The 24,695-nt window shown below is 39.9% G+C and overlaps 1 protein-coding gene across 1 annotated transcript in view; it reads right to left on the bottom strand.

The window, feature by feature from the left end:
• Positions 1 to 328: 328 nt before the first annotated feature.
• The window catches only part of ubr5 (ubiquitin protein ligase E3 component n-recognin 5), an 81,427-nt gene continuing 57,060 nt past the window's right edge, over positions 329 to 24,695 (bottom strand). Inside the window, 24 exon segments of the mRNA XM_007887953.2 lie at positions 329 to 958; positions 1,598 to 1,683; positions 6,288 to 6,432; positions 7,329 to 7,442; positions 7,953 to 8,108; positions 8,205 to 8,289; positions 8,427 to 8,605; positions 10,004 to 10,064; positions 10,149 to 10,279; positions 10,457 to 10,601; positions 11,049 to 11,157; positions 11,761 to 12,004; positions 13,561 to 13,659; positions 13,802 to 13,922; positions 14,499 to 14,719; positions 16,763 to 16,876; positions 17,089 to 17,261; positions 18,785 to 18,858; positions 19,593 to 19,823; positions 21,201 to 21,412; positions 22,833 to 22,912; positions 22,915 to 23,100; positions 23,430 to 23,687; positions 24,213 to 24,344. Of these exon segments, the coding sequence (XP_007886144.2) occupies positions 746 to 958; positions 1,598 to 1,683; positions 6,288 to 6,432; positions 7,329 to 7,442; positions 7,953 to 8,108; positions 8,205 to 8,289; positions 8,427 to 8,605; positions 10,004 to 10,064; positions 10,149 to 10,279; positions 10,457 to 10,601; positions 11,049 to 11,157; positions 11,761 to 12,004; positions 13,561 to 13,659; positions 13,802 to 13,922; positions 14,499 to 14,719; positions 16,763 to 16,876; positions 17,089 to 17,261; positions 18,785 to 18,858; positions 19,593 to 19,823; positions 21,201 to 21,412; positions 22,833 to 22,912; positions 22,915 to 23,100; positions 23,430 to 23,687; positions 24,213 to 24,344 (3,569 nt within the window). The 3' untranslated portion in view covers positions 329 to 745.

Genomic DNA, 24,695 nt, shown 5'->3' on the forward strand with positions numbered 1-24,695 from the left:
CTTTCTCCATAGGTGCTGCCTGATCTGCTGAGTGTTCCAACGACTTTGGTTTCAGATTTTTAGCATCTCCAGTATTTTGCGTTAAGATCAGTTTTATATTGTGAGACTGATTAAGCACATTTTGTAAATAACAAGAGACCCTATTAACTAATCAAGACTAACTAGCAGTTGGTTAGTTTAGCCATGATGGTTACAGATGATTTGAATAGGATTTTATTTCACTTCCAAGGCCCCACTGAATGCACAAATTAAATTACTACTTAAAATGTATCTAATGTTGAATGGCTGAATGCCTTTGCAAACAGGGTCAATACTCACACACAAAATGTAAAGCATTCTCAATTTTATTTTGAATTTCCCCACTTCCCTCTATACAAGAACCTTTGATGAAACACTTTCGACAAAGGCAGCAGTGAAATTTCAGAAACAATATTCATTTCTCCTAGGCCAAATGACCATAATCACAGTGTAACAATACATGATCTGCTGTCATCTTTGGCTGGGGGTTAGGCTAACAGGTTACTGACTAGCCAAAAGCCTAGGAGGTTACAGTCAAAGCCACTACAGCCTGTGGTTTGGACTTTCAGCTATAAGCCGAATACAGGAATGTTTTACCACCAGAGAACCTCCAGGTGAGTGACAGCATCAACTTCCATAAATTTTATAGACAAATGAAAAAATTAATCTACAAAACCTGGACCTAGTTATATTATTACACACAATACACACATTTTTTAAGTATATTCTACACAAAACCAAAGTTCTTGGTCTTAATGGCTAGTAACAGTTTTTGTTTCAGAATTTGTTTGGAGGAATAAAGTGGGACGTAAAGGCGGGAGATACAAGTGTTTGCAGTTGGAAGGTGTTGATCATCTGGTGGCCTAATAGTGATGGATGGCATCGGCTGGAAGCCTTCCTCACTGGCAGGTAATGATGGGCTTGATGTCCAGAAGTAAACCTAAAAAGCAAAAAAAAAGTTCACATCTACTATCTAATACATTTCAAGCAAAAATTCCACTCTCTCATCAGCGCTCTTGCCATTTTACCAAGGTTAAGCTCTTGTCATGCTGTTTAATAAGAGAAACAACTTGCCACTGAACTTAATTTAAAAAAAACTACTGACTTCCCTCCATGGTATAGCGAGTAAAGACTTGTTGCAGTACTAAGCTACAAAGGTTTGACTTGTGGCCTGTGTTGAGTTAGCTAATTTTTATCTGAGGCAGCAGTTGATAATGAGGCACTGTCAAATAACCTGCTCACACACTGAGATCACAATTGTAATTCCATGTACATGTAGAAAGATACAAGAACATGACAAAAGCTAATCAAATTGGTTGCATTTTTAAACCTTAAAAAGTATAAAGATGAGTAGGAATAAATTTTGGAGTGCCTAAACCGATAACTATAAAATAATGTCAAAATCAGAATAAAGTTATACCAAACTATAAAAGATGAATAAATGTGCTAACTGGGCTGACTACTGGAATCATGCTCAGTAGGAGAATGGAATCAAAAGCTCTTCAGCAGACAGGGAGGATGGAAAATGAGAGCAAAATAACTCCTGACCTCCTCCCCCTCCCCAAATTTATAGTCATACCAGATCCTGTCTTTCTGTCATACTCATCTTCTCCACAATAGACCAGAACCATCGCTTGAATTGCAGCAATTTCTCAGCATTTTCCCCTGTTGTCAACAGAAAATAATTTTGATAAAAGTTAAGATTCATAAATACTCTCAATGTAATATTAATCTGAGTTTTGTGCTGGAGGAACTTTTTATCTTTGTTCTACAAAGTAAAAATTGTACTTTATTCTGATAATAATGCAAAGGTATACTAAAACATTTCAGCACTAAAAGGCCCATTATACCTGTACCATAACTTTACTGGGCAGAACAGGGAAACTGTTGTAATGCGATGTCGGATCCAAAATTCAGGCACCATAAATGGGTTGGCAAATATATGGCCACTGGTACAGCTTCCAGGCCGTTGATGCCATGGACATTGAATACAAGTATCAGCCTGGCTGTTGGTAGCACTCTCGCCTTAGAAGCAAAAGGTTATGGGTTCAAGCTCCACATTGGGACTTCAAACTCATACAGTCGAGGCTGACACTCAAACTTGGATCGCGTGATCATGTAAAAAAAATACACCGTAACTACTTTACAATAAATCCAGTGAAGTGCTTTGAGATGTCTTCCCAACAGGAAAGACATGAACTTATTTGTTCAAGGCTTATTACCTTCAAGACTCACACAGAAAAATGCCTCCCTGGAAACTGTACCCTAGTGCTGACCAAGGATGTATATGTTTGCTTAAGGGGATTTGAAAATGTTACAAAACTATTTTCTAAAAGAGCAGGGAGGTTTATATTATAGGGCTATAATAAGAGTAAAAAGCAACAGATTATTTCTACTGGTTGGTTAACTGGAGAAAGAATTTAGAAAAACTACAAAAAAGGGATTAGAAACATTTGTTTACAGAATGTTTGGATGTGGAATTCTCTACCAAAAATGTTGTTGAAGCAGAATTTAAGGGGGATTTGATGCTTAAAAGAAGAATATTAAAGAGTACATGAAGCAGGCAAGAGATTAGAATGGCTCACGTGGAAACAAAAATGAGTTAAGACTCATTGAGTTGAATGGTCTATTTGTGTGCTGTAACATTCTTAAGATTTTAAAAAAGAATCCTGGCCAATAGTCTTTGCCCATTAAAAATCCACCAAATAATCAGTTAAACAATTAGTAGTTATTCGTCGTATTGATGCTTTTCTTGTTGCAGAATAACTGCCCACGTATTTCTAAACACATTTATAGAAACAGTCGCTATATTTTAGAGTAACCCATTGTGTGAAGTAATTTGGAACACCATGATAAAGTGCCAAACCAATTGCAAACGTGTTTAATCTTCTTGGATGTAATTTTCCTGTAGTCGTGAGTCAGCGAGCAGCAGGGCTTCGGAAACAGGCCCAGGGTCAAGAGCAGTATCCGAGCGGGAGGACTGAGGCCGAAGATCACCTGGCGAGTCAGCGACCGGTACACAGCCGGGGCCAAGCGGGCAGTGACCAGCGCGGCGGCCGAGGGTTTCGGTGTCCCGGGCAAGGAGATTCCAGGGACGGAGACGCAATTTCAAAATCTCCCACCTAGACCAACAGCTGAACTCATCATCGTGACGTCACTTCCACACACCGTTTTTTAAAATTCACACACAATTTAGTTGTTACTCCGTTACTATTCCTCCTTTCCCACCCAGTCCATTACCCTTCTCAACTCTGGCTCTGGTGCAGCCACGAATGTCATCCTCCCCACTCTATGCTGTCTCCTCCAGCCCCCCCCCGCCTCATGTTTGTTGGCTGACCATGCCCCACTGACTCATCGCTTGCTCTCAGTCTTGGCGTGCGCATCTGGCTGCCGCCCCTGATCCGAGTTACCTCCCCCCAACATTCCCCCTCTCCTATCACCTATCCTTCACTGCTCCTGCTCGCTCCTCCACTCCTACCGTCCTCCCCGCCTCCTTTCCCCCCTGGACCCACCGACAGCTTCCCTCTGTTCCAGCCTTGGAATTCTCTGCCGGGCTCATCGTGGCACATGCTGATGACTGTCCAACAGCAGCCACCTGACTGCTCCATCCTCTATTTTCACCACAAACCCCATCGGTCCCAGCCCCGGGGAGTGAATCTCTCCTCTCTCATTCACGTTCCCACTCTTCCTGCCAATCCTTCTCTCCCACCACTACATCCTGCAAATTCCTCTGCTGTTTGTCCCCTCCACATCGCCCTTCAAAATGTCTGCTCCCTGAGTAATAAAGCCCTCGAACTCCACAAACTCATTGTGCACAAAAAAAATCCAACATCCTTGCTCTCACTGAAACCTGGATCACTCCAGGCAACATCTTCCCCCTTACTGAAGCCACGCCATTTGGCTATACCTTCCATCACGCCCTGTGATGTGTGTCGTGGGGTGGTGTGGCCCTCATCTCCAGGTCCTCACTGGGTCTATCCTCTTACTCCTCTGGATCCTTCTCCTCATTTGAGCACCTCGCTCTACCATCCCTCCAATCTCTGCTTAAAAATCCTCATCTACCATCCCCTCAAACCCTCCTTCACTTTCCTCTCTGACATCTCCACCTTCCTCTCTTCCCCCTGCGTCTGTTCTAAACACATCATCATCTTGGGCGACTTTAAACTCCACTTCAGACCTTCTTGCTCCACATCTGCTGACTTCTCCTCCCTTCTCTCATAACCTCTCCATCCACATCAACTCCGCCACTCACATATATGGCCACACGCTAGATCTGATGATCACTCGGGGCCTTACCATCTCTGATGTCACCATCACTCATAAATCCAAATTAACGGTTCACCATCAGACTGCACCAAGACCTACCGCTCTGCCCTCACATCAGCTACATCATCCTTTTATTCCCAAATCATCTTGGAAGTTAAGGACAACCCCAGACTCCTCTTTTCTACCATAAACCAACTCAGCCATGCACCCTCCCATGCCTCTGCCATCCTCTCCTCCAACATCAAATGCGAGATGAGGGATTTCCTTGAGTCCAAAGTCGAGGGGATCTGTTCTGCCACCTCTACCCCCTCTACTGGCACCCCATCCCCACCTCCCACTCCCCTTCCAACCCATCACCTCATCCCTCCGTCCACAAGTTTGACCCTGTCTCCCCTTCTTCACTCACCTCCATCATTTCCCATATGAAACCCACCACCTGTTCCCTTGACCCCATCCCTACCCTCTCTTCACCTCCCAACCTCCCTTGCCCCCCCTACTAACAGACCTTGCTAAACTCTCCACTGGCACCGTACCCAACCCCCTAAAGACAGTCGCCATCACCCCCACACTCAAAAAAACGTCCCTTGACCCATTTCTGCTCTCCAACTACTACCCCATTTCAAACCTTCCTTTTCTATGAAAGGTCATGTAACAAGTCGTCATTTCCCAGCTTCGCTCTTTCCTCTCCCAGCATTCCCTCCATGAACCCCTCCAATTTGGGTTTCGTGCTGCCCACAACACAGAGACAGCCCTGGTCAAAGTCACAAATGACATTCTGTCCACCTGCAACCAAGGCTCTCTTTGTCTCCTCGTACTTCTCGAGCTATCGGCCGCTTTCGATACTGTTGACCACTCTATTCTTCTCCATCGCCTCTCCTCTCACCTTCACCTCAATGGATCTGTTCTTGTCTGATTCCAATCCTACCTTTCCCACCGTCTGCACTTCGTGGCCACCAGCAGCTTCTCCTCTAGCACCCGCACTGTCACGTGTGGTGTCCCTCAGGGCTCTGTCCTCGGTCCCCTCCTCTTCAATCTATACATGCTCCCGCTCGGCCATGTCATCCACAGGCATGGGGTCAATTTCCACATGTATGCGGATGACACCCAACTCTATCTCGCTGCCTCCACCCTCGACTCCAGGACCGTTGATGTCCTGGCTAATTGTCTGTCTGACATCAAGTCCTGGACGAGACTCAACTTCCTCCAGCTCAATGTTGGCAACACAGAGGCCTTCCTGCTTGGATCACGGCAGCGCCTCCTCCCCTCAGCCGCTGATACTATCACCATTTATGTCTGCACCCTTCACCTCGCTGAGCCAATCTGAAACCTTGGTGTACTTTTCGACCCTCAGCTATCCATGTTTTCATTACGTCCCGGACTGACTATGCCAACCGCCTGCTCTTTGTACTTCCCAACTAGTCCCTCCACAAGCTGCAGATTATGCAGAACTCTGCAGCTTGTGTCCTCTCCCGCACCAGGCTCCTGTAACCTATCATCCCCATTCTTGCCCGGCTTCACTGGCTCCCTATTCCTCAGAGAATCAATTACAAAACCCTCGTTCTTACCTTCAAGGTCCTCCACAGTTTTGCACCCCCTACCTCTACGACCTCATAATCCCATATCAGCCTGTCTGCTGCCTCCACTTGGCAGACACCGGCCTACTTCAGGTCCCCTGCACTTCCTGCCCCACCAATGGCGGTTGGGAATTCAGCATTTCCTCCCCTAACACTATGGAACTGATCCCGCAATCCCTCCGCCTCACCCCTTCTTCAAGGATCGCCTGAAGACCTTCCTCTTCGATCGTGCCTTCAGCCACCCTAACCCCTAAACCCTTAACTCCACCCCCCACCCCTCTTTCCCTTCTGACCCCAACTCCCCAGCTTGGGTCCAAAACCCAATTGTCCAGCGCCCTGGAAAGTCTTTCCGACGTGAATGGCGCTATAGAAGTGTAATTTGTTGTTGTTGTTGTTGTGGCTGTTGAGCACTCAGTAGCAATTGCATACCAGACTCATCGTTGAATGATGTATAGCTAATCAGCATCTGGACATTCACTTCCCCACAGCCATTGACCAAGAGCCTAAAATCTTCTGCAGTTAAATCTTCCAGGGAGTTTTTAGGAAGCACATCCAGCAGTCCTTTCCGCATAGCCTGTAATTTGGCAAATACAAACATCGTAACCAGCAGTAAAATGCATCTAATCAAATATCAAACTCACTGAACCTCATTGTCTTTTACTGTTCCTTAAATTGTAACTAAAGAATGAAAAAAACAATCCACCAAGTAGTTCCAACAAATTCAGAAACTTTGACATACTTAAAGGAAGCCAGGAATTACAGCAGTCCACCTCTGATGGAAATGAACAAAAATAACCTTTAGCTGGATTTACTAAATGACTATATTACAGACTGATGATCTGATAGGGGTCATTGTGATGTGTTGACATTGCAGTCTAAAAGCTTAAACTCTGCTCAGACACACTAATGAGGCTACAACTGGGATCAGACTTTGCTAAGGCACTAATTCGGTTCATATTATTTATTCCTTTGTGTCTTTAAAGTGTCAGACAAGATTGATGTCTAGTAATATGTGAAACATGCTGTACTATCATTCAAGCATACTAAAGTTGGGATTCAGACTCCATTTAAAAATGTATACAAGCTCCCATACAATTTCAAACTGAAGTTAAGGCATCCCAATTGGAGTCCAATTAAGGAACTGCACAACTTTGAGAACCCTTCCAAATTGGGAGGGGGAGGGAGAGAAAGGGGAAAGTGTTGTACATTTGTGACCACTTTCCAGGCTCTCCTTTAATATTTGCAATTATGGAAACATTTTTTATCCATGCTCATTTTATTGCACAAACACGGAGCATTCCCAGTTCATCTTTGGAATTTCCAACGGACTCCACAGCCTTTAGCAATAATTGCTGGAAAATCTTTATATAACAATCCAAAATATTCCAGGTACATAGCTGTGCAAACGAGATTTGTCATTCACTCTTCAATAAAATAAGCACACGAATGTTTGAAAATGGAAGGACTTACATGAAGAGGTTGCTCAGCAACTACCAACATTCGGTACTCTGCGTATTTCCTAACATACTCATAAACATTCAAAGGAGTGACTGGGATATTGGCTCCACCAGGAACAAGCTCAACCTGCAGACAGGAAAACACCATTCAGAAGTTTCCAGGAAAACACTCTGACATTTAGTGAAGATAAAGGAGAATTTCATGTTCTATTTTTAAATTTTGGTTCAGAGTATTCCGATAAAAGCAAGGCACAGTAAATGTGAAATTTGGCTCAGTTTAAAAACTGTTTAATAATGTTTTATAAATCAGTTTTAGAAACTGCCACGCGTAATTGGCTGCTCAGTTGCACCCACAAAATATACAGTCAATTCACTTTACAGTATATTCAGTGAAGGGCTTTGAGACATCTCAATGACATGATAAGGCGCTATGTCAAATACAAGGATTACTATTATTCAGTTGATAGTCTTTGGGTCAGAAAGTTGTGGGTTCAAGTTCCAGATCCCAGAACCCATAATTTAGATTGATAATCCAGCACAGTACTGGAGAGAATTGCTTTATTACCAAGGTTCAATGATTCATAAAGGTTTAAAATTGAAGTGGTTTAATTGAGGAACCTTTTGAAGCCCATTATACCTGTCCTCCACCTTCTTCCTTGCAAAGGTCGATAGCAAAAGCTAAGTCCATTGCTGCAAAGACAGCATATGCATCTTGGCTCTGAGAGGCGAGGATGAGCTGCCGTAAACTTTCATACATCACATGGTCAAAAAATGCAAAATCATGCCAGTTAACCTGAGAAGTTAAAGAAATAGATTTTATGTAATTGAATTCAATACTACAAACACACATGTATAATAAACCTACTTAAATAATGATGGCTTTAATTACCTTTCTTCCTAGTAGAACTTTAATAACATGTCTATTTAGGGTTATAGGACAGAGTTCATTTTGTAGTAGGCACAGACCCAAAATCCTGAAAGAAAAATAGTCCATTATTGCTATGCGTTATGGTTAAAACAGTTCATTATGCACAAGCATCTATATTGTATCCAGCAGAACAGGCTCTGCTGCTAGTTGCACAGCTCCCTGAAAATCCCACTTCACACATACCTGCCGATATTACGGAAGCAGTTGAGTCGGGCCTCGGTGTTTTTGCCTGGCATTGGTGAGTAGAACCCTCGCTTGCCGGGCTGGTAGAAGAGCGGAGCATTGTCATCGCCATCATCCGGCTCATCAAGTTCCATGTCAACAACACTCCGACTAGAGCCGTGCCGTTTTCTAGTGTCCTGCTGCAGACCAATAACCCACAGTTCTTAAACATGCAGCTGCACTTTTACCAGCAATTTATTGGGGAGAGCACAGAAATAGCAGACATACTAAATACATTATGTGCTTCTATACTACAGTAAAGGGAGTTGAGTGTGAAAGAACAGTTGTTTCATATAGACACCAATAAAGAAATGACAGACAAAACACGATTCGTAGTGAACTTCAAAGTGTACAAATCACCAGGACCGATTGTATCCCCATAAAGGCTAAATGTAGGAGCGCTGAATGAAAATTTTAGAAGGTTTCTAAAACAAAGGATTACAAGGATTGAACAATAACACTAATACTTGGCACCCTTGTAATAATAATCCTTGTAGCTCAGTGGTTAGAGCACTCGCTTTGCAAGCGAGAGACCCGAGTTCAATTCCAGGCAGGGCGAAACCTTGGGCAAGTTTCCTTGCTCCACACGCCTAATAATAATCCCTCTAAAAAAAAAACAATAATAAATTGGTCATTTTCATTCTATGACTGTTTGTGGGACATTGCTGTGCGCAATTGGCTGCCGTGTTCGCCCACAAATATACAGTCAATTCACTCGGGTCGAGTGCTAACAATGAACACTAACAATGGACACCTAACAAGTGCTAACAATGAACACCCAAACTAAGGAAAGGAACTGGAAAGAGTTAATAAAAGATTACACAGAAAAACAGGTAGCAGAACAGCTTATTTCTTTGCTGAAAAATTCTGTTTCTGCTATGCTAGCCTATGCAGATTCCTTCCCCTCTTCCATTTCCTCTACCTCCCCCGAACCCCCCTGCCAAAAGACATGCCCTTATACTGCAGTGTATCACAACTACAAACAGGAGTTATACATTAACGCCGGGAACAAAAATAAAGGATTTAAAACCAACGACCATGGCCTGGGAAGTCAAGTAATAGTTTTATTTATTCATAAAATATTTATTCATTTAGTAGTGAAATGATTTTAGTGAATCATTTATCCACTCAGTAGCAGTGAATAAAAAACAAAATTGCAGAAGACTGAGAGAAAACAAATCCACAAATCCAGGTAAATAACAGTCGTTAGTTACATAAACTCCCACGTTGGGAAACAAAATCACTTATTATATTCTTTACTCAATAACTGTTTACTTGAAACCCCAAACTTTAAGGCATTCGACTAGGGTGCCTTGTTACATAGAAAGATACTGTATATTAATAATTGTTCATATTGTTTGTGGGACACTGCTTTGTACAAATTGGCTGCCAAGTTCCGCCAATAGAACAGTCCACTACACTTTACAATATCCTATAAAGTCCTTTGAGACGTCCCCCCAAAGCGAAAGGTGCTATACCAAATGTAATTATTAAAGGTGTGAAATACTGAACAAGAGTGCACAACTTGTTTTTCTTACCTGAGTCTTCTCCGTTGAATCTAGCAATCCCAAGTCCAATATACTATCAGCACCATTTTCCCTGCAAGAAAGATAAGAACATTCAACTCTTTTCAGAATGTGAATAATCATTGTTTAGGCAATGCTGAATTCTCATTTTCATTACCTTCCATGTGCAATGATCAGCTCCATGGCTTCATCAACTCTAGCTCTCAAAGAGTCCTCACTTGCTAGAAGCAGTAAGAGCTGTGCGGGTGAGAGCTCTAGTAACATTCCTGTAATTTTACTAGCAAATGCCTGAAACAAATAATTTCAATTAGTATAGCACAATTATTTCACTTAATATTTAATGCATCATATATCCCATTTATTCTTTTGCAATTTTTCAAAAACAATTCAAACATCATCAATCAGGGGCTGCACATTAAGGGTACATATTAAAAGACACAAAGGTTTTGCTGGCATTATACTTACTGGCTGCATTGCTTGTACCCGAGGGTATAACCGCTCTCCAAGAGCTTGCCGGTGAGCTGGCAGTGGATCTGGGTCATCACTGGGATTGCCTTCTGATGCTGGCCGGAAAGGCCTGGTATCTATAGAAAGCTGCCTTCTCGACTCCCTGTAAGAATCATCATAATAATCTTTGCATTTGATGTAGGCCCTTATCAAATCATGAAAATGCCCCCTGCTTCATGTAATTCACTGCCGAGAACTGACTAGATACCAAATTAGCAACATGTTCAGGCCAAGATGAGAAGTTAGTTTGAACCCAGACGATGACAGCACAACCAAAATTAGATCCAAACGTCACATATCGTGAAATAGACGTTCAATTTATAATTTTGTTAAAATCAGTTGTTTAGAAATTAATTTTATAAAACAGACTTCACATTATATTAAAATTTACTTAAAATCTGAAAGGGACAAATTATGTTTATTCCGTTCCACTCATCCTTGAATTTGCACAAACTTAGTTATGGCCTAATACAACATTTACCATTTGTATCTTAAAGAATAGATCTGGTTTAAAGATATACACATTAATTTCAAATTAAAGATCACTCACCTATCTCGTTCTCGACGAGAACCTGCTCGCATTCCACCACTTCTTCTCATTTCCCTTTCCCGTTCTCTTTCCCGTTCTCTCTCTCGGTTTCTCAGTCGTTGCATTAGACCTAGATCAGGAGCAGAGCTATTTTACAAACAAAGAATTTCCATTCATAACAATACAGCAGCTTGCATTTGGAGCGCACTCTTCATGTAGGATAACTACTCTATAAAGTGTAGTGACTATTTATAGGCAAATGCAGCAGAACATTTGTGTAGAGTAATTACCCACAAATTGCCATGAAGTGAATGACCAGTTTTATCTGGGAGATTGTTAACCAGATCACAGGGAAACTCCTTTCTCTTTTTGAATAGTCTATGGAATTATTTTATGTCCACCTGAAAAGGAGTTCAGAATCCCAACACAGGGCGGGAACGCACAACATTCTGACTTGATACTGCAACATGGCCAGTTGGATCAGAAGCTAAAATGCTTCTTATACATTGATTAACAGTGGTGTTGAATGAACTGCATTTCTAGTATTTGCATCTTTTTGAAACATAGGAATTAGTGTTTTAAATTTACGAAAAATACTGTGGAAAGTTTACAAAGCTCAATTCCATACATGGACAATGATTCTTCCATTTTTAAATTTTAAACAAACTGTCCAAAGATAATCAAATAACTCAGTGCACATGTGTATATATCGTGGGGCATAATTGCCACTTACTGGTTTGTAATCCCTTGCTCGCATTCTGGACGCAGTCGAGGTTTGGCAGTTTGTCACTGGACAGAAATGCTTGTGCAATTGCAGTGTAAAAGCTTCGAGCCACTCCACTGCCCTCTCCTGGCTCGTCTTTGAAAGTAACCTTTACTCTGTGTACAGTCATTGGTGTTGTAGTGCATCTGCGTCCAAAGTGATTATTGAGTTGCCTCATTGTTTGCTGAATTAAGAGGTCTCGATCACGATCAACCTGAAAGACACAAACCTTAGAGATTGAAGCTCTGAGTTATTCGATTTCATCCATAGACACCTAACAGACATTTCTAACAAATTTGGATCATAGAGTACTGTAAACTGGTTACAATAATGCAATACTGCAGTTGGTCAAAACACCATCTAAATCCAACTCAAGACAGGGTAGCAGGTATTGGGTCTGCACCAAAAAGGAACCTTACCAACCCAAAAGATGTAACATTAACCGTAATTTATGGGAGTATGTTTCCATATCTAATTTGACCATTATTTTGTAACACTGAAGTTCAAAATTCTACTTAGTCTCGGTATCTAAGTTTTGGGCAGGCAATCTTATAGAAATGATATATAAACATTGGGAGGGCAACCAGTGATTATTCATAAGATTAATAGCTAGGATGAAGGGGCTTAGCTATGATGAGTGGATGGATATACTTGAATATACTTCCTACAGCTGAAGAGGTTAAGGAATGATTTGACTGAGTGGTTCAAACATAATGAGGGGAATTGACAAGCTAGAAAGTAGCTCCAGCAGACGGATCCAAAACAAGAGTTAAAATTCAATCTGACAGTTACAGGAGCACTTAGGAAATATTTTTCACCTAAAAGGTTGTAAAAATGTGAAAAGCACCGCTCAGAGGTTGATTGAAGCAGAATTAATCGATAAGACTTGGGAAGTAAGGGTAATAAAGGGTATGGGGGGAAAAAAGGGAATAAAAGATCAGCAATGAACTAATAAACTGGAACAGGTTTGATGACTTCCTTCTGACCTACCACATAGAATAGCAGAAAGTTCTTAAATTCAGTCCTACTCTGGAAGCTGGTTCTATTCAACTATTGGGGAAAATTGGTTTTCAAATGAAGAATTCCATTATTGTAATCAGTTTATAATAATAATCCTTGCATTTGATATAGCACCTTATCACATCTTCAAAGCATTTCACAGAATATACTGTAAAGTGAACTGACTGCATATTTTGTGAGCAAAACGCAGCAGCCAAATTGCGCACATCAGTGTCTCACAAACAGTCATGATTTGAGTGACCAATTTATTATTATTGTTATTTGAAGGAATTATTACCCCCGGAAAAACGATCCGCAATCGACAAAAACCCGGATTCCTGTTAGGTAAACAGAGGCATGTGGAATAAGGAAGCTTGCCCAACTCTATGCTGTAAGAATTTTCCACCATTGTACAAGACAAAATTGGCTGACAAGGTGGAAGTTCAGGCCTCAGATGAGGGCAGGCTCAATCTCAACTATGATGCAACTACTCATCAAATATAGCCTACCCAAAGGACCATTCATTAAGTATGTAGAGTGAACATAAATTATTGGAAGAGTATTGATGCCTGTTTGCATCTCCACTTCTGGGAGAGGGCAGTAGAAAATTAGTAGAAAAAAAAATGGCCGATATAAGATACGGGTTTGCTCCAGCTGAAATAAGAATACAATCTTTTATAACCAGAGCTAGCAGAACTGACAGATGTTGGGGGAAGAAGTGTACTGAAACTGTACTATTCAGCGGTCATGAAATCAAGTAGAGTTTATTACCTCCAATGTTAGATCCCTGGACTGAGCATTTCTCAGTTTTTCCATTTCACGACGGAATTTTGACTCTTTCACTTCAAACCCACCAAGCTCAGTCAGGATCTGAGGAAACAAGAGAAGTTTATTCTGCACTATTTAAAGTGATGAATCAAGTTTTAAAACAGTCCTTTTCAGCACTTATCCAAATTATTCAGTATTATATATTGGTGTTTGAATGCTATACTTTAAATGAAGAAATCCTTACCGATCCAGGCTCAGCTCCTACATCTTCCATAAACACTCGCCCAAAGAGTTCTAAAGACAGACGCCAACGTCCTAACAACATGTCATGAGAGATCACCATTCCCATGAAACTACATTGTGGTCTGGGAATCAACAAAAATCATGAGCTAGAGTGACCAGTTTCTAAAATACGTATGAAGATACTATTTGTTAGTATTGAGGAATGTTATTAAATATTCTAACGAGTTTCTAAATTCACCCCACCAGTTTCTCTACTCTCCTAAAGCTATTTGACATCCTTTTCCTTCCACTGGCGCATGGTTCCATTAGTGAAGGTCACTGTCGAGTACCTTTGCACAAGGATTCATTATTGATGTGTGGACAATGACAGGCTATTCGACTGTAAGGGGCACCGAGCCCAAACCTTATCCACAGACATGCACTTTCCAGCAAGGGTCTTTAGATCGCAAACAGGAACCTTGGCTGATTTTCCCCTCTCTCAACCTGGTGCACAGAGGCCTATTGTAGCTCCCTTCCTATTGTAGACCTTCCTCTTCAACCACAACTGCGGTCACTTCCCCCCTCCCCCCCAGCCCGGCGTTGTGCTCCGCCACTGTCAAGCGCTCTGTGATGCTACCCTTCGTGAGGTGTGCTATATAGATGCAAGTTGTTGTTGATAGAAAATATGATTCATATAAAAAAAACTTGAGAACGGGTACCTGAATGAAGTAAGAGGTGGTCCTTCACTCTCAGTGAGCCCAATCTCAGCCAATAAACTACTCTTCAATTGTGCTGCAAGATCCTGAGCAGAAGGTCCTATCCGTGAATTTTCAGACTCATCTTCTGGTAATACTTGCTCATCTGTCGTCTTCCTCTGTCGATTCTGCATACTCATAACGTTCTTCAGGTTAGAAGAATAAGACATTTTTGTGGGCAGTACCTGAACAGGACCACAACAATGCAGTAAGTCAGCAATGTTTGGTTTAAAGCTATTTTAAAAGCAGAAGAGTTGGTACAAATGTTCAATTTGTGGGACAAAATAACCATAAAAGGAGTATCCACACACAGGGTAAATGAATGAATTACTTTAGGATGCCCCAACCATCACCAAAAGAACATCATTTCTCAGTTTGTTCGTTCAAAGATAGAGCTAAAACCTGCACTTTGCTTAAACTTAGTTTAAAAAGTTCATAATTCCAACTGTTCACAACATATCTTCCTATATGGAGGCACCAGAAAGGACTCCAATTTAGGAACTATGTCCACACACTACGATAGGAATAAGGATTAAATGAATGTTGAGATCCATTTGGGAGCCTGTGGTCTGCTTACGTTCCCTAAAATGACAGATAACAGTCAGACTTATATGTAGTACTCCAGGTGCAGCCTGACCACAGCATTATGTAGCTCAAGTATATATTCTCTAATCTCCAAATCAAATCAGTAATTTGTTTCATAAAATAATAATCCTTGCATTTGATAAAGCGCTTTTCACATCTTCTAGACGTCACAAAGCGCTTCACAGAATATACTGTAAAGTGAATTGACTATGTTTGTGGGACATTGCTGTGCACCGATGGGCTGCCTCGTTGGCCTACAAGATACACAGCAACTCCACTTCACTGCAAATTCTGTAAAGCGCTTTGAAATGTATTGAGACTGAAAACGCCATGGGGTTTAAATTTAAAATACCTCAAAAACACTTTTAAGTATGAAATAGGTTTTTGATTTTCACTGGAATGAAAAACCTGCACATTTACTGCGAGAAATCGAGAAAATCCAGAGAAAATCTAAAATAGTAGAGCAAATCTAAAATAGCAGTGCTTTGAATATAGACCGAAATATGATTGTGGGATTTTACTGTGGTGACACAATCAAGTTAATATATTTGAAATAAGGATATCGAGCCCTTCCTTAGTTGTGGCTGCTCAAACTATGTATGAGTGATAGAGAGACAACAAGGATGCACATTTTCATTTAAACATTTGATTGTTTTAAACTTTGATTTCAGACCAATGATACACTCACACAAATATAGGACATATCAGATTGGACAGAAACCATCAGTAGTTGTAAAGTGCTGCTGTAGAACATGGCAGTGGTAATTCAGGAGTTCTCGTGTAACCAAAATCATTTTACTGAGGATCTCCCAATATGTGGTATGGATTTCCCAGTATGTAGCACCCTAACATATAGAAGACTGTAGGTTCTAAGAGAAAATACCCACCAGAATATTACGCATAAACATCTGCAATATCAGGATTTTCATTATGCAGTACAACTAATGTTAACCCTTAAGAACACCGAGAAAGAGTTTACTCATCCAGACCCTCAGACTTGCTCCATGTGGTGCTTTATTTAGTCCGTGCTTTCTGGCTTGACTCGATCTTTGACCTGATTGCTCCTGATAGTCTCATTCATTTTTCAGCTTTTCATTGGCACTAACACCAGCTCTAAAGGGCATTTGAGCCAATGAAAAGCCATTTAAAAAATGTATTTATACTTCCAAAATGGACATTAATTAGATGTTGGCAGAGCAAGTGGTTTACAAGTGCTAGAAAAGGTTTATTAAAAAAAGTTACAAAATCAAATGAGCTCTCTTCATTCAAGCAGACAGAACGTTACACTTTTTAAAGTCATGACTATCACCTTGCCACCTGACTTTTTCTAGTAAATACAAGGATTGAAATATTAATAATAATCCTTGTATTTTACATAAAACCTTCACTTTGGGAGGATGTCTCAAAGGGCTTCACAGGATTTACTGGCAGCTAATTTACACACAATGTTCCACAAACAGCCATGAAGTGGCTTTTAAACACCTTTTCTGAACAGCAGTCTATAATGCAAGTTTTACACAATTTGAAAGGCTACCGTTTAATACCAATATGACCCAGTACTAAATGAACCAGCAGAACCAAGGCTGCTTCACACATGAGAAAACTGGTTTGTTTTGAAGACCAGATTAAACCATGAATCTCACCTCTAGGCAATTTCTATCCACAGTTACTTCTGTTACACCTTTTCCAAGGCCTGAAGATGACGAATATAGACCTTGGCTTGGACGGCCAAATAAATCTTCCTTTCTAGCATTGGGCTACAGAAAGATAAAAGAAGAACTGAACAGCTATAGTCATTTACATTCCCTTTTAAAGAGAATTCCATTCTTCTACAATGAAAGGTTTCTCAGACTGAGGCTTAACTTTTACAAGAAACAATTTCAGCAAATGCTAGAAAGCCCTTTACAATAAAGTGTCATTGAAGCTTAAAATGGTTTCATAGAAGTATAGCTCAGTGCTGCCATATTACCTGTAAAAGGTGAGGTTGGTCTGCAAGTGGAATTGCTTCAGCTAAAGAAACTTCAAATGGATTTGGAGGAATACAGCCAAGGAAGGTCATGGAATCAGAACGTCGGAAGAATGGATGGTTCTGACCAGCCTCTGTGGACAGTAATTCGTCATCCTTGTCATGCAGACCAGCACCTGAAGATTAAGCCCCCAAATCAAAACACGAATCGTAGCAATTTTTAATCCCGTCATTACTAATCACTTCAATAATGACATGCAAGTTCTTATTAAAAATTCAACATATCCTACAGGATTAAACTAAGTGTAAAAACACTCAAAAAAGGTATTCACCAAGGCACATGTATTCATTGGCCAAAAAAGGCTATCTCAGTACATAGCATGTAATAGATCAGAAATTGGAAGAAATACAGAGGCCAATGAAGATGGAGGTGTAACATTTCTAAACAAATTTGTGACTGAAATGAGTTAGGAAGCATTATAGCGTGGGAATCTATGTCATAACCTTGGCAGAAACATGGCTTCAGGCAAGCGAGATGCGGAATTAAATATTCCTGACCATAGAATTTTCAGGACAGAATGGGAAGTTATGAAGGGGGTAGCAACGTTAGAGGCTATAAAGAAAAACATGACATTAAAGGGTGGCACAATATTCCAACTGTTAATTTGGGTAAAAGGGTTGAGAACAATAGTGGGTGCGCAGTGCAGATCACCCAATAGTGAACATGAAATTGAGGAAGTGATATATAGGCAGTTAAAAAAGACTAGCAGGAGCAGTAATTTGGGGGGATTTTAATTATCCAAAAGGCCTCAAAGAGACCTAATGTTTCTGAACAAACCAGGGGAGCTGATGGGGTGTATTCAGGACAGTTACCTACAGCAAGTCAGACAAGGAAAGAGGCAATGCTGCTCCTGGCTATGGGACATGAACCAAACCCAATAACAAGATAGAAAACCACCAATATATAGTTTCATTAATTGCCAAACTAGGAACAGAGAAGTAACAGACAAAAAATCAACTGGAAAAGGGTGAATGTTATGGCAATAGAGAAATTAGTACAAATAACTTGAAGGGATAAGATCGCAAAAGAAACTGGAAATCGGCAAATGGGAGATTTTTCAAGTGCGCAATGGAACAAGCACAGAAAGATACATTCACAATGAATGAAAAAGGTTGTGTTCATTTAGCACATGGGTCTCTGCTACAAAGAGTGAAAAGGTTAAAAGTGAGGTCTGAAGGAGTGATCAGACTAGCTGAGAAGTAAATCAACCTAGCTAAGGATTGAATTGGCTGATAATTGAGCCAACTGGTGATAAGTCCAAACTAGTTTATGGGAGAGAACCAACGGAAATGGCCCACTATATGGGGAAAGATTTGAGATTTATTTGTGTGCATAAATGAGAACAAATGAGTTATGTTCAATGCCTGCAAGTGCAACATTTTAATGGACTTTGAACAAAGCTAGATGGCAGATGACACTTCCTACTGCAATGCAGAAATCAACCACTGCATTTATCTATTGCATCACAGGAAGCATTATATAATTATATAATGCTGTATTATTAATAAAGGCAATTCACAGGCAGACTCTGTGGTTAAAAGGAAAGTAGATTATTCATAACGGAAGTCCAGGAGAGAACCGGCGAGGTTGTCTTTTGGAAATGGTCCACAGGCTCACACTATGGGCAATAATGCTTACTTTGATTCGTATCATCATCATTTTCATGCTCTGAATCCTCATTGTCAAGACCCAGCTCCAACAACTCTCGAGTTCTATAAAAAGTCAGATTTATACACTTATTTCAAGGAAATATAGTCGACATGTTTTCAATATTTTCACTTGCCAACGGTGAAAATAGTTATCACAACAACAAATTGCATTTATGACACGTTGGCATCATTTTTGGTTAATAATCAACTTGCATATAGTGCCTTGTCAAGTCATTGAAGTGTCTTAACAGGATTTACTGTATACTCCAAAGTCAAATGAAGGTTTTTGGCACAATATGCACTTTGAGTTCAGTTATTACTGTGCAGCTTGGGACGGCAAAAGAAATCGATTGCAAAGGGCAGGTACCAATTTTCAGTTCAAGTCAGGGAGGGATATAACACATTAAGAATATTATCTGTAAAAATAATTTTATGTTTGAGGTATAGCAGATCTTCCAGCAAAACAATAGATTTCACCTTCTGCAAATGATAACTGTGTTCAGATAAGACAAATAATCTCCACCTTGAAAAGAGTTCAAACTCTCAAAGAATTTCGCTAAATTGTCATTTTTCCTCTCAACAATTTTGGATCGTGGACATTTAAAAAAATGTCATGATTTTCTTTCCAATGAGGAATGAGAGGAGTTGGATTGCAGAAACAAACATAGATGTTCCAAACAGTCTCTTTATTTTAAGATTAGTTTGAATTCCACAAGCGCACAACTAAAAATCTACAAGAAATTCAAATGGTTTATAAATATAACTATTTTATCCCAATTGAAGAAATATAATTTTACCTTTTTCGTTCCAGCTGTGGTGTATCTAATGTTGTCTGCTGATTCATTGCTTTAATCCAATAAATAAGTGCCTGGAAAACGTATGCTACGTGTTTTAATGAACAAACATCCAACACTGGCAAGACATCAGAATGCTCATCATTATGTGAACGCATCAAAGAAAGTGCGTAGTTGAGAAAATCACCACGGGCTGACATCATTCCTTGACGCGCATTCAACAAGGTTGCACGTCTGTGTGAGAAAAAAATTACTGGTTAACAACACAATCTTCAACTACATTAAAATATACTCAGGTTTAAAATACTTTCCATGTTTGCAAGCCAATTTAAATTGATACTGGTTTCTACTTTGGCTGTTGCATTAAAAATATTGGAGGAAAACTGCTGAATCTATTTTTAAAAGCTCTGCCGTGCAAATTCCACTGACACGTTGTGCAACCTTCAACAAGGGTTGCATAAAGTGTCAGTGGGATTTGCATGGCAACAATTTTAGCAAAGATTAATGTGAATTTACTACTAAAATACTCTGACATGGCATACAATATATGCTTCAACAGGGATTCAAAAACACTGGCTCCCGGCCATTATTAACCTTAGAACCACAAAAATGTACAACCCAGTAGGAGGCTTTTCAATTTTTTTTGCACTGATATTTACTCTTCCTTGAAGCTATTCATTCTAATCCCAATTTCCTGCTCTTTTTATTACCCTCTACCTACATGGTTTGTCCAATTCTTTTTTAAAATGTCCCAAATGACTCCACACTGACAGCCAACATTCACAAAAAACTGGACCAAAATAATGAAAACTAAACCCATTTATTAAAGTGTATACATAGTTGAATACTTGATGAAGGTACTTTGTAAGTAGATACTTGCATGCTAACAGTGCAGGGAACAAGCATTGACCGATTTGTTCAATCAATCCGCCTTATTAATTGGGTTATTACCAACATGAAAGACCAATGATGAGTCATCACCCTTCAGATTCCACAACATAGTGTTTTTATGTGTATCACATAGCCTGTCTTGTACTTATCCACTAATTACAGAAACATTTAAGTACACATTTAAGGAACAAACATTTAGTAGCAAGCTTAAGGTAACGAAATTTAGGTAGTGTCGTGACCTAGAGTAGGTTGCCTTGTACTCATTCTGCCATGCAAGAGAAATAAAGCACGAAAACGAAATAATCAAAGACAGGAAAGCAAAGGCAGTCATTTTAGTCTCCTAGAATACTGTGGTTATCAAGTCAAACTGAGCTAATGACTAATGGCTAACATGAATTCAACTAATTTCAATTGAAGTGAGCCCTCCCTTCTCCCCAAAAAGCCCTGCTCAGATTGATTTCAGTGCTGCATTTCATCACTATCTTGGTTAAAATAGGAACTTGATGAGCTAACTAGAATAGGTCACAATCAGTTTGATGAGTCAAATTAATTTTATGTTGAGTGACATCCCTCAAGAGATTCTATGAGCTTCAAAGACCAAATTTACTAGAAAACAAGAAGCCTGCCAATTATCTGGGAGAAACTATTACAATAACTTGGGACAGAAATAGTTATCAGACTAATAAACTGCAGGTATGAATTCATGAACCATGAGCTCACCTTCTTCCCTCTAACGTTCTTAGACTGGCCTCTTCTCGTGCTGTTAATCTCTCTCTTCTAGCAGAATTTTGAGATGCATGTAAAGGATGGCTAGGATGACCAGGGTCCCCAGCAGAAGACAGCGCTGAACCATACCGTAACTGAGCTTCGGTTGAATCCATGATGCTAACCATCCAGTTCCATGTGGGCATGAGCTTCTCTTCCACGTAATTCTATAGAAATACAGATCATAATCCAGTTGACTTAAAATCATTGTATATTATAATTTTAGCAGTTTACCGAATAGATATGTAACATCTTGATATTTATACCTATACTTTAGTTACCATCTGTATCTAATTTAAATGCAGTCCACGAACAAGTCCATGAACACGTGAATACTCATCTAAACTGGCCCAGGTGGGAGGTGAGGAGGAAAGTAAAATGAAGAAACTAATATTTTGCCCCTTGAAAAGAATTTGCATTACACACAGACTACAATACAAACGCAACCTTCACTGCTTAGTGTATAATCATCCTAGGAGCACACATTTAAAAGGTCCAAGGAGCAAGGAAAAAGCTGGACACTAAAAAGTTAACACAAGAAGGAAACTGAGTGCATACCACATTAGAACAGGAACAGAGTGAAATCCTTATGAATGCTGAAATGCATTTAGAGTATCAACTATTTGTACAGTCACTACTTATAAATGATACTAACTTGGGGGATGGGAGAAAAAGAAAACAAGACAAACATAGCAACATTAATGCTAGTCATCTTAAACTGTGAAGGTTCAGACTAATTATGTAAATTCCTCATATTATAGACGATGTTCCTATCAACATAGTTGAGGGATCCAAAACAATCTTAAAATTATAATCAAGATGGTTAGAAGTGAGATCAAAAAACATTTCTTCAAACAGATGAATGCAAAACGTACTGTTCTAGAAGATCATACTGATAAAGTTGATTGGGATGTTTAAAATGGAGTTGAACATTTGGAAAGTATAAAAGCCTTGGTGATGTTCTTCCTGCCCTCCCTTTTCCTGAGGTCTGTTGAAGGTTCAAGCTGTTGCAGCTTTTTGCTTACATGCGATAGAAGCTCACGTGGGATCTTTGTGAACAATCATTCCCCCTAATTTTTGATCTTTATTTTAAAATGTTATTCTCTTTGTACATTTTTGGTCCACAGTATTGGTGAGCTTCCTACTCTGGTGGTAGGGCTTCCTTTATTTGGGTTGGTAAAGCAACAGGGGGCAGCAATTTCAGCAGAGTCTGTTCCTACCAGTTTCAAATTGTGGTAAGTCTTTTAATTCCATTTCCCTGCATTTTCCTTCATTCCTCTTATTCCATAGTAGTGCTAAACTCTTAAAAAGGGACAGAAATTACGGTTCTCTTCTCCTTTCCAGTTTGGATAACATTATTATGTTAACATTAATATTAAAAAATAAGGCAGACGAGTATGTGAAGACTCAACAATTGGGAAGCTATACATTTCAATAATTATGTAATATGTGCTTCTGCAGCAGTTGACAGCAACTGCAGTAAATTTGCTTTTTAGTAAATTATATGCATAAGGTTTTTAAAAAATCTAATTAGTACTGCGACATTCAAACCATCCTCTTACTTTATTACTACTTGATAGAACAAACCTGCAAGTTAATGGCATCCTGGTATGTTATTTTCAAGGCAGCTGGTATTTGAGAGTACACCAAGTGATTATATTTGGGATTAAACCCATGAGGTCCGAGATTTGCCGTATGACAATGCTATAGGCTCTTGCCAGGCTGCTTGCTGATGTGAGATAACTACTGGAATTGCTGGCTTCCAGGGCTGCAGCAGCCGCAGCTGCACTTGTACTAATGGTGGCACTTCTCCGTAAAGTGGACGGGTCAATATAAATCAAACCCGCTGAGCCGCCTGCAAAACAAAATGATCAGACTATTTGTTCACTAACAAAAAATATACTAATTTAAATCAAATGCAGGCTTCACGTAGCAATTTTGAGACATTTCTATAACCGATCAAAACTGGCCCTTTACACAATTTTCCAAAAATAGTCCAGTCAGAATAAAAATGCATCACTGCTCATTCATCTTTTTTACATTCCTAAAGATTTCTGAATTTAGGAATAAATATCAGAGGCAATTGTACGTTTCACTAACATCTAATGCCCTTATTTGCATAGGAATATGTTGGAAGCGGTTTTGAATAGTTAATAATGAACAGCATTCTCCAATATAACTTACCTGCAGGAGCACTAGTACTAGATGGAGTTGTGTTGGTTGACCTTTGGTTCTGTGTACTGCGCACAGCCCACTGCATGGAGCGTGGAGCTTGAGCTGCACTGTTTGCATGGGAACTGTTGGTAGTCCTTTCCAAAGGTTCATCCTGTAAAAACGTGTCCTGTTCTTCATCATCACTCTGACTACTACTGCTGTCAGAATCACTGGAGTCGTTGGACTGAGAATCATCTTCTGAGAAGAATGCTGGGACACTGCTGGCACCTTAGTAAGAAGCCATGATAGATGAATAACATTATAAAGAAAAAAAGCACACTTGTAGAGGAACAGGCAGATAAAGAATAGCTTTACAATTCTAAAGGAAAACAATTGGCTGGCTTTCAAGAGAGATTTGCATATTCACAATTAGAAACCCGAGGTAAACATTATAATTGAAGATGATGCCCAATGGTTATACAAGGCTTCTATTACCAGCACAATTTCGCATTAATGCTATTTGCAATGATCATACAGGGTGACCAAAAAGTCGTAATAACTATCCCATCATCTGAAAAAAATCATAACTGTTTTAAGCTTTAGACATTGTAATGATATCACAACTTTTTGGTTACCCTGCAGTGTTACAAGTTATCAGGTGTAAAATCTGCCATTGTGGCCATCACACAACAGCAGGGAAATGAACCTCAACATTTGTAAGATGTTCCATTTTATACGTGGGGGGGGAAGCGCAGAAAATACTTTATGCAGCAGTTTATTTATAAATTTCTAATTAAATGTAATTTAATTCACCTGCTTCAGACCCTGCCGTAGCTGCGGTGACAACACTCCTGCGCCCACTGGCATTATCCTGGTTGCTATGGTTACTTTCACTGTCACTTTCGGTTTCTGCTGCCGCCAACAGATCAAGCTCCATGTCACTCCCTGGTCAAACAAGATCATCATATACAATACAAAAGAACAAACTCCAGCATGAATCTTCAGAATGCAGAAGTTCCTTTACATACTCAGATAAACCTCCAAAATTTAAAACTTGTACCCCCAAAATAAGTATGGATTTATGTTGCGGACATTCTTCATGTGGGTATACGGGGGTTGGCTGAAGAGGAGCAGAACACCACATGACTGGATGACTTGCTCCAGATGGTGGTCGTTAATGGATTGCATAAAAGCAGCTCTCGCCAATTCTCCTTTCATATGGGAAGATGCCTAGGGTTCATTACCGAAGTAATAGATTCACTAAATCACTAAATTAAGAGCAGTTAGATTGAATCC

Source organism: Callorhinchus milii, unplaced genomic scaffold, assembly GCF_018977255.1.
Source record: "Callorhinchus milii isolate IMCB2004 unplaced genomic scaffold, IMCB_Cmil_1.0 Scaffold2, whole genome shotgun sequence".
Classification (NCBI taxonomy): domain Eukaryota; kingdom Metazoa; phylum Chordata; class Chondrichthyes; order Chimaeriformes; family Callorhinchidae; genus Callorhinchus; species Callorhinchus milii.